This window comes from Protobothrops mucrosquamatus, unplaced genomic scaffold (assembly GCF_001527695.2).
Source record: "Protobothrops mucrosquamatus isolate PMUCROS unplaced genomic scaffold, P.Mucros_1.0 scaffold304, whole genome shotgun sequence".
Classification (NCBI taxonomy): Eukaryota; Metazoa; Chordata; class Lepidosauria; order Squamata; family Viperidae; genus Protobothrops; species Protobothrops mucrosquamatus.
In genome coordinates this window covers 922,496-937,843 of record NW_015386646.1, presented here as the reverse complement: position 1 = coordinate 937,843, position 15,348 = coordinate 922,496, and the positions used below count along the sequence as shown (strand labels likewise).

Here is a 15,348-nt window from a genome sequence, read left to right as displayed (position 1 = left end):
GCATCATGAAAACACTATTAAAGGCTAAATGCCTATTCAACATCAGATGAGGTCATTATAACTTCTCCAACTGCAGGATTTATTTTTTTCACATATCCTTTTACCTTTGGAGGGAAAAAAGTAAAGGATGCATGCAAAAAGCACAAGAAGTGTGAGCATAATATATAGAGAACATGGCCACTTTTATCCATTTTAAATTTATTTATGTGATAAACCAGTTACTCCCATTCATGCCTGGGAAGAGACTGAGGACCTTTATTACTTACTTACTTACTTACTTACTTACTTACTTACTTACTTACTTACGTATTTCATTGTGCTTCTATTCCATCTTTCTTCTGAAGGGTGGCATAAGTACGAGTGATCTTAAGTTATATCCACAGAAGAACTGTGGATTCATTCTGAATTCTAATATACACCTGTGTTCATGCTCCATTTCAGTTCATTGCATTGGTATGAATTTAATCCCATATATAGTATATATATTCAATCTAATTATGCTATTAACATGAACAGAAACATTTTAATAAAAACTATTGGAATGGCTTTTGCTCTGATATTAAATCGATAATCGTTGAACTCATCATTGCTGTGTCCAATAGTATGTGTCATTTTTCATAAATCATTCATTTTCATGTTCATCATTCATCCATTACAGCTGGAGAATGGAAACCTGTTGTTGGACATAGAGGAAAATCTTGGTAGAATAACTCAGGTAAGCTAATTTCCTGTTAGTTGTAAAAATAATTGTTCATAGATCTTTCAAGGGTCTAAATAGACATTAATCACTTAATGTAACAAGGTAGAAAAATACTGATTTTATTTATACATTGCATCCAGGAGCAGAAATTGAACTTTAATATTTTTTTCATGTTATATCAGAGCACATACAACATGACACATGGATAGGGAATTAACAGGATTCATTGTGAAACATCATTATATTACAATTTATAGAATATAAGTTTAATACAGTGTAATGCGACCTATGGATTATCTGTATGGTCAATTCTTAATGACTTGATGAAATAGATTTAAAAAGAATTCTAGGCCTCCAAGAATTTCATGTAGATTTGAATTCTGACCATTTATCATGAAGCAATGCTCTAAATGTGTCTATGTAATAAAATGTTGGACTATAGCTTATGATGGGGAAACATAAAAATGCCTGCAACTGCTATCTATTTTTGGAGAAATCTGAGAACATAACCCTTTAAAGGATATTAATTAAACTTTCAGTCTGATATCTTCAAGGTTTGGACTGCAATGAAATTTTAAAATATTTCCGCACTTCTCTTAAAACAGATACAACAGATTGAAAATTGTCTGGTAAAATTCATATGAGAAGTATATAAAAAGTATCATATTGTAACTTTATAAAATTAAAAATTGTTTTATAGGTTTGTTGGTTGACTCAGTGGCAGCGTTAGCATCTCCTGAAAATAACACGCCATGTTCCATATACTTGTATAGAAACTTAACGAAACACAGTCTGAGAAATGTCTGTGTGTACAGTCTCTATTCAGTATATAATGCACTGTGCTATGAAATACTGTATATATATGTACAGAATAGTCTAAGATGAATTGAAGGATGTCCCAGACCAAGACATGAAAATTGACCTACTTTGGCAAAAACAAAATAGAGACAGAATAAGTAGCTTGAATAATTATTATGATTATGATTAATGGGAAGGCAATAAGGCAATACATGGGGTCTCAAAAGAGCTATAGATTAGATACAGATATGAGAAGGATCTATGCTGCAGATCAGATATATAAGTGAATTAAAGAAAAGTAAGAAGGCATAGATGTAAAACAAAAATAAAGAAAAAAACTGGAACAGGTATCTTCCCCTGTCCCTCTCCTTCTTGGTGATCCCATCTAAATTGAGGGATTGTGTGAGTAGAAATTGAGTGAGATTGTGAGACTACCACTTCTATATTTGGGACAGTGATTACATTCATTGACCAGGTACTCATTAAATTCACCGCTCTCCCCAGCTTAGTTTATATATGAAAGAGAGTCTGCAAATTCTCTCTACAAAGCTAGAAAGTCTGCAAATCTCCAAAGGCTTCAAATCTTTCCAGAGCTATTCAAAGGGGCTTTTTCTCAAAAAAAGAGGGGAAAAAAAACATTTTAAGCTATTTGAAGATTCAGTTCAAAGGGGTGTTTTGGTCTTTGAATCAGGACTCTTTTTTTCAAGTTTACATAGTCATATTTTATATAATATTAATAAGATATCCTTGCTTTTAAATGCAATACATACACGCCATTCTTCAAATATTAATGGTCTTAAATTATTAGATTTAGTGTGTGAAAGAATTAATGAACTTGGTTTACTTTAAACTGGGTTGGAAGTTGTGACCAATCTGTTGTCAAAAGTCTTCATGTTCAGCAGGAACAGAGTTACAATCCATAATTCTCTGATTTTGTAAATTCTCTATTTTCCCATTTGTTTTACAGGAAAAAAAAATCCTCATGCTTAAAAAGAGGATGATCAAGTAATGGGAAAAGAAGTAAACATAATTCACGTTTCTAAAATATGGCATATAAATTCACCGTTCTATTTACATGGAACATAGGATATTTACTGAGTGACATTAGAAACATTTAATACGTAGATTATAAATCTTAGTATATGCAAGTACATTGGCAAAACATTGGACTGGAAAACCTATGCAAATCAGGGAAATGTTTATATTAATTATATTTTATATAATACTTATTCAAAAAGATCTAAGATTTAAAATATGTTCATGAGAGGAAAGTTGTCCAGATCTGAATAGCTGAAAGCAGGCATACGCAATCTGATGCCCTTCTCTTTCAGTATTTATTAGTCTCAGCCAACATGGCCAATAAGGACTTGTCTGAATTGTAGCTTACAAGCATCAGTAGCTTACCAAGTTGCCTATTCCTAGTTAGAGAAAACACCTGTTTGCAAATATTTAAAATTCAGCAATGTGCTCCAAGGAAAGAATTTCTGCCTATCAATTCCTATATGCAAAATGTTCCATGTGATCATTTCCCAACCCTCGTAGGGATTAGCAGCTTCGCTTATGGTTTTACGAGGATCACATATACCATTGTCTTATGAACAATAAATAATTGGTTTTGCAACTGTCCAGTTCTCATTATTACAAAAAACATTTCAATATGCAATTATCATAGGAATAATTTCTGTTAAATTCACATGGAAGCAGGCAATCCTTTGATTCACTTCAGATAAAATATGTACTTGCAAAGAAACTTATTAGTGTCGAAACAGACCATGTATTTATATTGTCAAGTTAATTTTCTTAATTTCATTATTTGCATGCTAATGCAATTCCTCATCTAGTTCATCAGTTTGTCGTATCATCATGTTTTCTTTACATCTTTCCATAAATAATTCACTATGCAGTTACAATTATAATATACATAGGTGTGCTACATTTGCAAATTCAACTGAAGGCTGAGTTTGCTAAGCACTGACTATCATACAGAACTAGAGAAACAAATTTCACTTTACCAAATATGGTTGCCTTTACAATAATTATGTTCTTACAATGGTGAGGATTATCTGAGTTTCAATTTCAGACATAACATTGCACAACAGGTTCTTTACCACTGAAGCCACAATTTGTATAATAGCATACTTGTAACCTGATTGTAAGAAGTACAGGATGTTTTTATTCTTCTTAGAATAAAAAAATTAATTAACCAAAGCGCTACTTTATCAAAGCACTCTTGAATTCTAAAAGCTGAAAGCTGTTATTTCCCCATAACAATTGGGAAATAAATCCCTTTTAAGGAGTAGGAGTTTTCTGTCTTTTTACTACATAAGAAATGCAACCTTAAGAAATGAGTGGCATTTTATGAAATGAAGCTTTTTATAATGCTATGGATCATCCTCCTTTATCCTATCTGGTACTTATATAAGGAAGGACTAGCAGTATCTTCATTTTCTTTCTGGAAAAACTTTCCAGAAAGCTTCCCTTTACATATAGAAAGTACTAGCATTCACTTGGAATGGGGAGAAGCCAGCTGAAATTCAACCCTAGCAAAATTGAGTGGTTGTGGGTCTTTACCCCTCACCACCGGGTTAGGAGAATTTACGTCTTTGACTCTGGATGAGGTAAACTCCCCCAGATGTATTTGGTGCATGTTTTGGGGGTCCTTCTGGACTTATGGCTCCTGCTGGAAGAGCAGGTGGCAGTCAGGATGGAGTGGGGGGGGCTTGCACAAAATTCATCTTATGTGCCAACTGCAATTATTTCTGCCTTGTTCACGATCATATATACCTTAGTTATCTTCTGTTGGATCGTTGCAATATTCTCTAATGGGGCTACCCTTGAAGATTAGCTGGAAGCTGCAACTGACCCAGAATGAAGCAGCACATGAAGCTTGCTCTGCAGTTCACCTGAGTTATATCAAAGCTGCATGAACTGCACTGGTTCCTAGTTGCCTTCTGTGGGCAATTCAAAGTGCTGGGTGTCACCTTTAAAATCCTACATGGCACAGGGTCAGGCTAGGGACTACCTCTTTTTGAAGGTATTTGCCTGCCCTCCTAGGTTAGATAGGATGGGCATACTCCAGATCCCCTCCCTTAAATATTGTCACGGAGAGGAGTTTGGAGACCTGCCTTCTTGGTGGCCACTGCAGCCTTGGAATCTGAGAGATCCCTACCCTTTTAGCCATCCAGAAGGTTGTGAAGACCACCCCAAGCATTGTAATAGGATAGGGGTTGTATTGGGAGGTGGTTTAGTCTGGTGGGTGAGCGGAAGTATATTTTTGTTTTTAAGGATTATAGTTGTGAGTCGCTTAGAATCATTTTATGATAGGTAGCCATATAAGTTATGCAAATAAATACTGTTTGTTTGGTTCCTTAAAAAATACTATTTACATTAATGTAGCCTCAACAGTTAGCATCCTTTCCCTGAAATGTCTCCATAAGAAAAAACACTTTAAAAATTGGAAGCACCTTATTGAACATTAGTTCCTAAGTTATTTTACACACTCTGGCCATTAAAAGATATGAATTATGTTTAAGATATATTTGACTTTTGAGTATTAATAAAGATGAAAAGTCCTGTGAACATGGCAGTTAACATGGTTTATATTAATCATTGTACCAATCCAGTTATAGATATTACTGTGTTCATATATCTTCCAGACATGCGATTAAATGTCATTTTTATTTACACTGATTTCAAATTGTTTTTATTGGAGTTGAACAGAAGGCCATCTATGTTTACTATTGGTTTTATTTATCTGTTTGCTTATTTAGTCTGTAATATTAATATGCCGGTTTTCAATGGCTCAAAATGGGAAATAAGACAATATTTTGATAATGGAATGATCTGTTTCAAACAATAAGAAAGTAAAATAAACCAGTATAAAGGATGAGCAGAAATCAATGCATAAGCGATGGTGTAAAGCTGCACAAGGATGTTCACAGGCTTCTCTCTATGTTAAATTCAGTTAAATACAGGTAGTCCTCAAGTTATAACAGTTTGTTTAGTGACTGTTCAAAGTTACAACGGCACTGAAAAAAGTGATTTATGACCCATTTTTCACATGACCATTGTAGCATCCCCAGAGTCACATGATCAAAACTTAGATGCTTGGCAACTGACTCATATTTATGACGATTGCAGCGTCCTGGGGTCATATGAATCTCTTTTGTGACCTTCTGACAAGCAAAGTCAATGGGGAATCCAGATTCACTTAACAACTATGTTACTAACTTTAACAGCTGCAGTGATTAACTGTGGCAAGAAAGGTCAAAAAATGGGGCAAAACTCACTAATAGAAATTTTGGGTTCCATTGCGGCTATAAGTCGAGGACTATTTCTATTGAAATCAAATTAATATTTATGTTCTGGGAGAATAAAAAATCCTTCCCTACAAAAAAATTTTTAAAAAGATATTTTTATGAAAAAAAGATACTAAAAAATAAAATGTAAAATAATGTCTATTTTTTTTGTATGTGTATTTCCCTAGTATCCAAAAGTTGGCAATCAGTACTTAAATAATTTACTTTAAAATAGATAATGTTCAGAAATTGAACTTGCTTTCCCTTCTCTGTGGATTAGAAAAATATGACTAATTCTGTCTCATTTTGAAATTATTTACAGGCTGTTCCCCAACTAGAGCTGTTTGGGGATATGTCCACTCCTCCTGATATAACCTCTCCCCCTGTAAGTATTGCTGTTAAAATTCTGGATTGTTTCTTGCAGGCCAATGTCAACATTTTTATAATATCAGTATATAGCAAATTTTGATATTTATGAGAAAATATCTGTCAAAGACTGAATTTGACAGAATTCCAAAAAAGATTTACAGACATATTACCCAGTTTGAATTTCTTCCTCTATAACATTGCTAATTATCTTACTTTTAAAACCCTAAATTACTTATGCTAATCCCCTGTGAAGTTACTAAAATTACACAGCCTTAGACTTTTATGAAGAAACAGGTGCTGAAAGAATTTGCATATAATTTAGAAGTTGCAAAAGAACACTTTCAGATTTTGCCAAATATCTACAAATTTTATGAGAATTTGGTGATACCATTTCTCATCCTGTTTCTAATGGTAGGTAGCTTTCCTTGTCATTTGTTCACATTTATCCCCTCTCTCTTCTACTACTCCCACTCATCATCCACTGCTGGCTCTTCTCGTTCATACAATAACTCTTTTAATTAGGGAAAGGATATGTATGGAGCTTGGCAATGAAAGCGGCACATGAAACCTGTGACAACTTATCAAGGCATTTTAATTGTTTCTTGTTTTATAGACCCCTGCAACTCCAGGTGATGCCTTTATCCCATCTTCATCCCAGTCACTTCCTGCTGGTACAGAGGTATTTAGTTCTGTACCTTACAGTAGTGCTGCTGTACCCTCAGGTAAATATTTTCCATCAAGCTCTTTAACTGGAAATTTGAAGCGCAATCTGGGACTAAGGGATGTTATTGTATTGCACATCAAATCATTTGAAGCCCTAGACAGACCTTGTATGATTTGTAATTCTAGTAATTATGTACTGATTCATACCTCTTTGCTCACATATTATTGATCTGTAACATATGAGCCATTGCAGAACTAACATCACAGGTAGAATTTTCACCTCATCTCAGCCATTTTTTTTCCAATCATTCTTATTTTGCAAATTTTGGGGAACCCGTGAGAATTTAATTTCATAATCAAAGTAATAAATCACTCTTAATTATGAAAAAACTATTTCTTTTTCTTTTGATTTATCTGGAACATCAGTAGCACTAAAGGATGAAAACTATTGTTCAGTATTCTTCAGAGACCAAAATGCAAATTTGGTTAATATTGTGCCCCACTTTTGAAGCTCAAAAAGGTTTACAGATATTTAATGTACTTGTTCCTGCTATTTTTGAATTCTGAAACAGTTGCCACTGACCCACTGCTAGGTCAAGGTACAATTTCACATTTATGCATAAAATATGCATATTTTAGGCTATACATAGCGCATAATCTAAAAGCAAAATTCTGAAACACTCCTATGCAAAAACATTTGAATTTACTTGGATTTTACCAATTAATAACTATAAAAAATTTAAAACAATGTTTTTACAAATAAGGCCTGAATATCTATGACTGAAATACTAGAATTTAATCCAGGATGCTTGGCTGTAGTCTCTCTTAATCTGGATGATTTTGAATCAGTTGCTGTTTTTCAAGAAGACCAACTTTGCAGGATTGCTTGAAAGTAAAAAGGTGGAACTATTTATCTGAAAAAAGATAACCCTGATAATCTCACCTAATGAAGATTAGACAAAAAAAAAGATTATAAACACATGCAAATCATTACAATAGTTTAAAACTTACCTTCAAATCAGCCATAAAGTACATACAAAAATAAAGATAAAAGATTTTTTAATGGGTTGTACGACCTTCAAACTTGAATATAACTGAAAATAGATACGTAATGCATGCAAGAATATCTAAGAATATCTCTAAACCAGAAAGAGCTTGACAAGGAAGATAATTCTAATCACAAGAATAGAAGGACTCTTATTTGGCTATAGAAAAAAAATGGAAAATCTAATTTCTGCCAAAGCAGGTGTTACAAAGTATTGACTGAAAGGATATCTAAACTTCTCCACTTACTATACACACTGTTTTCTGTACACTACATAAACAGTAAACGTGTTCAAGTTGCATCAGGGTGCCATGTTTACCTTTGTACCTAGTAGACGTTGTGTTAGATGACCCTGCTTTTATATTGAAGTTAGTTATAGATTCCCTTTACATTTCTGTATGCTTTACACAAAATAGAAGCAGGTGATAGTTATCAACATCGTAATCAATAAATAACTTGGCTTTAGTAATCAAAGAACAACTTGGTATAAAAATAAACAAAAAGAATCATGTATTTGAGTGGCATTCTTTTGATATTTGAATTCCAGATAGGAATCTTGGAGTTACCAAAGTAATGTCTTAAGATACAATATGTGCCCAGCAAGTTGATTTTTTTTTTTTTTGGTAAATCAACAGTTAATATAGATCAGGCATGTCAAACTCGCGACGTCGCATGACGTATCGCGACTTTTTCTCCATTGCTGGCAATGGGGTGGGAACGGTTTCGGTGTGTTGCATCCGGCCCGCAGGCCGGCAGTTTGACATTCCTGATATAGATGATGGCAATGATTCAAATATTTGGAAGTATTATAATCGTTGCACTCAAATTTCCCACAAACGTGAACAGAGAAATTTGGTTGGTTTTAAACTGAAAGAAGTGTTCATTAACTGCAGTTATATGCAGTTACCAAGGCAATCTGAGGTAATCAATCATTTCTTCTTATGGTTTGAACGTTGAACAAATTCCCATGGTTTTATGATCAGATATTAATTTTAGCTAATTTTCATAACAAAAATATTAAAGTTCAGAGATCCTTGAGGTATAGTACTAACTGTCTCTTCTAGCTTCACAGATGCAGCATTTCTAAGGAAATCTTCTTACCTTCAACATATGGATTGACTTACTAAATTGTTATCTTTTTTCTGTGAATAACATTTCAATCTCATTTGTTCTACTCACATTGGATAATATGTCCCTTAACTAAGCTCTTTTCTGCCCACTATAAGATAAAAACAAAAAAAGCATTACATTCTACGCCTATAGACTATGCCTATAGATCTTTCAGAAATATTCTATATTCTAACAAACTGTTGATCTTTTCAGTTGGGACTCATGAGCTCATGGATATTAAAATAAACATGACTGAAAACATTTTGTTGCATCCTGCTTGCAAATGCCAAGTCCCATCCATTCCAAAGCAAGTTGGTGGATGAGGAATGCAATTCCACATAGTATGGAAACTGGCATATGTGCACTTATACGCACAGTTTAGAAAATTATAATTCTGTCATATCATTATCTCTATCTCTCTCCCTCTTAAAATATTGCTTTCTTGCAGCTTATATGAATACATATCTGGATGTATAGTTGTCATTTTTTCCAAACAGGGATAAGGAACTAGTTTCATGCATAAATCAGCACCAACTGCTAAGTCTTTTGAGATAGTCTTTTCAGGTCAGAATTATTTCTTGGGTGGTGGATAGTGTCAAAAATAAAAGAGGGGAGGAAAGTAGGTTAGAAACTTGGAAAACCCTTTTTTCTCCTAGGTTTTATTTATTGAATTTATATACCGCCCTATCTCCCTTACGGTTAGGAGCTATGATGAATATGCAACAGATAAAGGAATGTTGTCAGTTAACCAACTTATTAAAAAATAAAAGAATAAAGCAAGCTTCTGAGCTGCTTATAATTGAACATCAAGCTACAAACACTGCAAGCACAGTGCAAGTTGCTATGATCTGTGCCAGGCTGCATAATGGAGATGGGAAGTGGGTGAGTATCTCAAGTACTCTGAAAGAGAGAAATTCTGATCATGTAGATTCTCATGAAAAAACGTAACTGGGTCACTCTTGTCCTGCTACAGGAAATTGTTAAGACCAATATAGTTTTGTACTAGTCTAGTCATAGCTTCTCAACTTGATCCTTCTTCTAATTTTGGCCATCAGTCTAGTAGTATTATATCTCTGAAGCAAATAAAGTCACTGATTGCTCATCTGGGTATATGGTCAATTTATGTTTTGTTTCCATTGCCCTGTTTTTTCCATTCATGTCCTGCAGTTGTCCTCACTGCCCACTCTCTTTTCTTTCCAAAGGTTATGTTGCAATGGGAGCTGTCCTGCCTTCCTTCTGGGGACAGCAACCACTTGTTCAACAACAACTGGCCATGGGTGCTCAGCCTCCAGTTGCTCAGGTGATGCAAGGAGGACAGTCAATTGCATGGGGACAACCTGGGATGTTTCCTCCCACCCAGCAACCATGGCCATCTGTAGCTGGTCAGTTTCAGCCCGCTGCCTTCATGCCAACACAAACTGTTTTGCCTTTACAAGCAGCCATGTTTCAAGGTACCATTGTTCCCACTGCTACTGTTCCACCTACCAGTGATTCCACCAGATCAAGTCCACAGACAGATAGCCCAAGGCAGCAAGCCGGAAAAGAAATGTTTAAAGATTTCCAGATGGCTCAGGCACCTCCAGTACCATCACGAAAACCAGATCAGCCTTCCCTCAGTTGTACCTCAGAGGCCTTCTCCAGTTACTTTAACAAAGTTGGAATGGCACAGGACGCAGATGATTGTGATGACTTTGATATCTCTCAGTTAAATCTGACTCCTGTGACGTCTACAACACCATCAACAAATTCACGTGAGTACCTCAGTATTTCTGCTCTAGCCTTGTTTCTCTTTTCTGAGTCATATGCATCTATTTGAAAGTGGAAAAACATGAACTTCAAACAATCATGTCAGATTTATGGAAATCTATATATATTGCTTTCATGAATTTCACTTTGAATAACAATGTAATGCTATCTTAAACAGACATAGAACTAGAACTAGATCTGTATTCAGTAGCAATTCAATACTTTTTTTTCTTCCAATAGTAGTTATCCTTGCTGGTTTTGAATTTGGAATCTCCAGTCTTTCTTGATTATTGTGGTAACATTATTGCAAAAACATCTTATGTGAACCAATCCCTGTATGATGAATTGCAGGTGAAAAAAATGATATCTATTCTGTGCTGTGTGTTCTTTCAACATCTCTTGCAACAATTGCCCATCAAAATAGTCGAAAGCAATATTGTTGATTTTAGATTTGATTTCTTTCACAATATTATTTAGTTATTTCAAATACTCATATGGCTGTCCATCATACATGAAACTCTCTGGTGGCTTCCAATCACCAATTAAAACAATATCAGTAATAAACTGACATAACACATACATATATTAAAATCATAAATATTAAACACCTGGACCAAGTTAAGTTTTTGACACACAGTCCCTCATAAAATCCTCTCACCTATCTCAGTCTTTCTCAGTGCTTGATGAAAATCTGGGTTTTCAATGCTTTTTGGAACCTTGGGAGGATACCTCAGGGTGAAGAATGTTCCATAATGTAGGTATGGAAAAGCATACTTCCTAGCTTCCATAAGGTGGTAATGTTTAAGGGAAGGAACTAGGAGTGTGCCCATACTGGTAGGATAGGTAGATGTTCTTAGGGAGAGGTGATCCAGCAGATTATCTGACCTTGGGCTTTAAAAATGACCAGCACCTCCCAGAAGAAAACTGATAGCCAGTGTAGCTCTCACAACAAAGGTGTTATGTGGGTAAATCTAGGGGTACCTATGACTATGTCTGCTGCTCTATTCTGGACTGGTTGTAGCTTCCAGGTGGCCTTCAAAGATAGCCCCATGTAGAGTGCATTGAAGTAATATAAATGGAAAATGACTAAGGAATAAATGACCATGAGCAAAGACTCACAGTCCAGGAAAGAGTGCAATTAGAACACAGATAAATCTATGCAAAGCCCCCCCCCCCAGCCACCTCCTGCTTAAACAGGAATCATAAATCTAGGAGGGCCTCCAAATTGCACATCAACTTGGTCCAGGAAAGTGCCACCCCTCCAGTGTTGAAGATGAAATATGATCTGAGCCTGGGGTACATAATAAACCCAGAACTACTCCATCTTGCCAGGGTTCATTGAAACTACTTCCTTCCCCATCCAGACCCTTACAGCCTCCAGGCACTCAGCCCGCACCGCCACAGCATCACCTATCTGACTAGGGGTAAAGATATATAATTGCATATCATTACCCTAGTTGTAGAGGTATCTCAATCAATGTTGGTATCAGCAACAATAGCAGTAATTTTGAAGACGTGTAAAAGACTGTAAATACTAAAATAATACATATTGTACTTTTTAAACATGTTAGAATCAAACTGGATATACAGCAACCTAGTGTACTTTCCTCCCTCCCCTTCGGTTATATACTGTAAGTTCTTTGTCCATGGACTTGTCAAATGAAGAGTGAAACATGCATGATTTTTGCTGAAGCAATAAAATTAAAGTCACATTTTAAATCCTATTGTTTTAAAAAGCTCATTGGCTTCTCAAAGCGAGCAGTCTCTAAGCGCTTTATTAAGGAGAATCTTAACTTTTAATTAAGCCAACTTGTCATAGCCACATATGTTTCATCACACAATATCACCAAGTTCATAGATCACCCTATTTTTCTCACAATAGTTCAAAAGGTTACCAACATTTAGAATCCACAGCACTAATTTTTGTTATTCATTTGTTTGATTGATTGATTTTGTTAGCCCCAACTCCTGCTCCTAGACAGAGTTCTCCATCTAAATCCTCAGCATCTCATACCAGTGACGCTGCTGCAGATGACCTCTTTGAAGAGGGCTTTGAAAGTCCAAGCAAAAGTGAAGAGCAAGAAGCAGTAAGTAACTCAGCTCCTCTTTATTAATATATTCACTCATTTATTTTGGCTGAACCGTTAACATAATTCATAGATTTGGGTTTTTTTAATTTAAGAGAAATATACAGATTTAAATTTAGAGAAATTATTTAACCTTCCCATTTCCTTTTCCCTCTCCTACCACTGCCACGTAAAGTTCTTTCGATATTCTCTTGGTTATTCACAACTAATAACACTTGCGGAGTATGGTGTTCTCACCTCAGTTTTACAGCTTTCTGATCAGCCCTCATGTGTACTAATAAGACACAGTGGTGTGCACGCTACAGAAGAATTAAAATTGAAAGCAGTGCACAATAGCTTAACATTTACATCTATAAAATGTCCGTTTATAAGTTTATTGGGGTGTTTCTTCTTTTTATAGGTTTGTACTAAATTGGACCTTGGTTCATTAGTCTAAAACTTTTTTCTCTTGCTACCTCTTAAAAGATATAGGAGTCAAGAAGAATAGAATGAGGGTAATATGGAAGAATATAGAGTCTCTTTAAATGTATGGTTCCTAGCTGGTAAAGACAATATATATATATATATATGCTATCTCAGTACTTATCATTAATTAGTTCTGGGAGGTGCAACAAGTACTAAAAACAAGTACCAAACAAACCACGTGACTTACCACATGATCCTTTTTTTCATCTGGGAAGGACTTCCTATCTGTCCTTTTTCCTATGTCAGCAACCATCCCAGCATGGCCAACTTCCTATCCACCCTCTGCAGCCATCCCCTGCTTGCTTCCTTTTTCAATGACCTTCCAGGCATGACTGACTTCCTGTCCATGGTCCGCTGCCGTCCCCCTCTTCCTGTCACAGCACATCGAGTACCAAACAAAAGACAAATACCAGGACAATATTTTTACATCAAAATGCACTGAATACCAAATTCGACAGGTTTTGAAGCAGTCAAGTACTAAGATACCACTGTAAGAACAAAAAAGGCACAGGCAACTTAAGAAGAGTGCAAAACAGTACCTTTCTGCTTAAAAGTATGGCAACGTTTAAAATTCATTCTTGTCTATGAGATCTGGCTTGCATAAATCTGGGTGACCACTGGTTGGCAGCAAAAAAACATACTTCTTTCCTACTATCAAATGGTTGTCATTTTTTGTGTCTTCCTTTGTTATGCAATCCAGATTATCTGGCAGCTCTATCTATTAAGTGAGTTAAACCTGAAATTCACACCACTGCCTAGACTTCATCACAGTTTTTTTTAAACCAAAAAGGAAGTAGGATCTGAATGCAAAATGAAGTATTTTAATTGCAGAGAGAAAATTTTGGGTGACTTTGGTATGGATTAATACTCTCTTAATACTCTTCCTTCTGTGCTTGAACAAGGAAAGGGATTAGTTGGAAGCTATACTTAATTTGTATCCAATGGGAATATATTAAAAATTGAAAAGGATAATGCTCAGGAAAAGGGGGTACATATAATTACAGACTAATTTAACATCATAAAATGGTACAAAAATTGGAAGATGATTTGAAAATATATTATTTTTATATGAAATAAAGTATAACTCAGAATAACAAAACTACAGAGTTGCTCTGTTCAAAAATCCACTTCTTTAAAATATTGTTTTCATAACCACAAGTTCAATTTCCCCTAAAAGCTGTCTGCCTTGAGTAGTTTTACTTCACAATATTTACAGTGCTAGTGTTATCCACGCACATGGACTAAACTAAAACATCACTTGTAAATTGGTTTTATATTCAGGATGGCAGTTTCTACTTTGTTTAGAATGATCTTATTTTTAAACATTTTTTTAAAAAATTCCCACAGATTTCTACATTTGGGGAGGGATTTCCCTGGGGGAACTTTTGATCATGATTCTATAATTCTCAAGGGCTGTGATAGGGTTCCCCCACCCTTTCCTAAAATATAGTGCACGTTTTCCCAGCAATATCATAATGGGGACTGAATAATCCCATAGAATCAGGGTCATGGATATTCAATTCATTTTGGCCTTTCATCTACAATGGGTAAATTTGACGAAATGCATTGATGGCATGAAAATAACCTCTGATGTTGTTTTCCTTTCTGCTGTTGAAAAAAAAAGGTGTTATGTTCTTATATTCTAGCCTGATGGATCTCAGGCCTCATCCAACAGTGATCCATTTGGTGAACCTATTGGTGATACTGTAAGTCCACAGGGCGATAGCTAGATAGCGCAGGTTGGGGTAGGTATCTGTCCTTCTCTCTGTCTCTTTCACTCACTTACTTTTCAGCCATTCCCTTTCACTATTGCCTGTCTTCATTTTCTTGGATGCTATATGTGCAGAATTTTATTTTTTTCACTTCACTACTTCTCACACCATAATTCCATTTGCAGGTGATGTCAAAAATTACAATATAATAGTAAGGGAAACATGTATTAATGTGAAACTGGAGATTGTTACCATTAATAATGAGGGTGGGATAACCAGGCAGGAATCCATGCATGTGTTATTGTCAATCTCCAATTTCTGGTATTTATGATGAGTTATAAATATTCTATTCATT

General features: G+C 35.3%; 1 protein-coding gene across 1 annotated transcript in view; it reads left to right on the top strand.

The window, feature by feature from the left end:
* The window catches only part of DAB1 (DAB adaptor protein 1), a gene marked incomplete at its 5' end in the record, with an annotated part of 92,751 nt that extends 77,740 nt beyond the window's left edge, over positions 1-15,011 (top strand). Inside the window, 6 exons of the mRNA XM_015815038.1 lie at positions 659-715; positions 6,119-6,181; positions 6,779-6,887; positions 10,186-10,734; positions 12,689-12,816; positions 14,928-15,011. Of these exons, the coding sequence (XP_015670524.1) occupies positions 659-715; positions 6,119-6,181; positions 6,779-6,887; positions 10,186-10,734; positions 12,689-12,816; positions 14,928-15,011 (990 nt within the window). The remainder of the gene's footprint in view (positions 1-658; positions 716-6,118; positions 6,182-6,778; positions 6,888-10,185; positions 10,735-12,688; positions 12,817-14,927) is intronic.
* Positions 15,012-15,348: the final 337 nt, after the last annotated feature.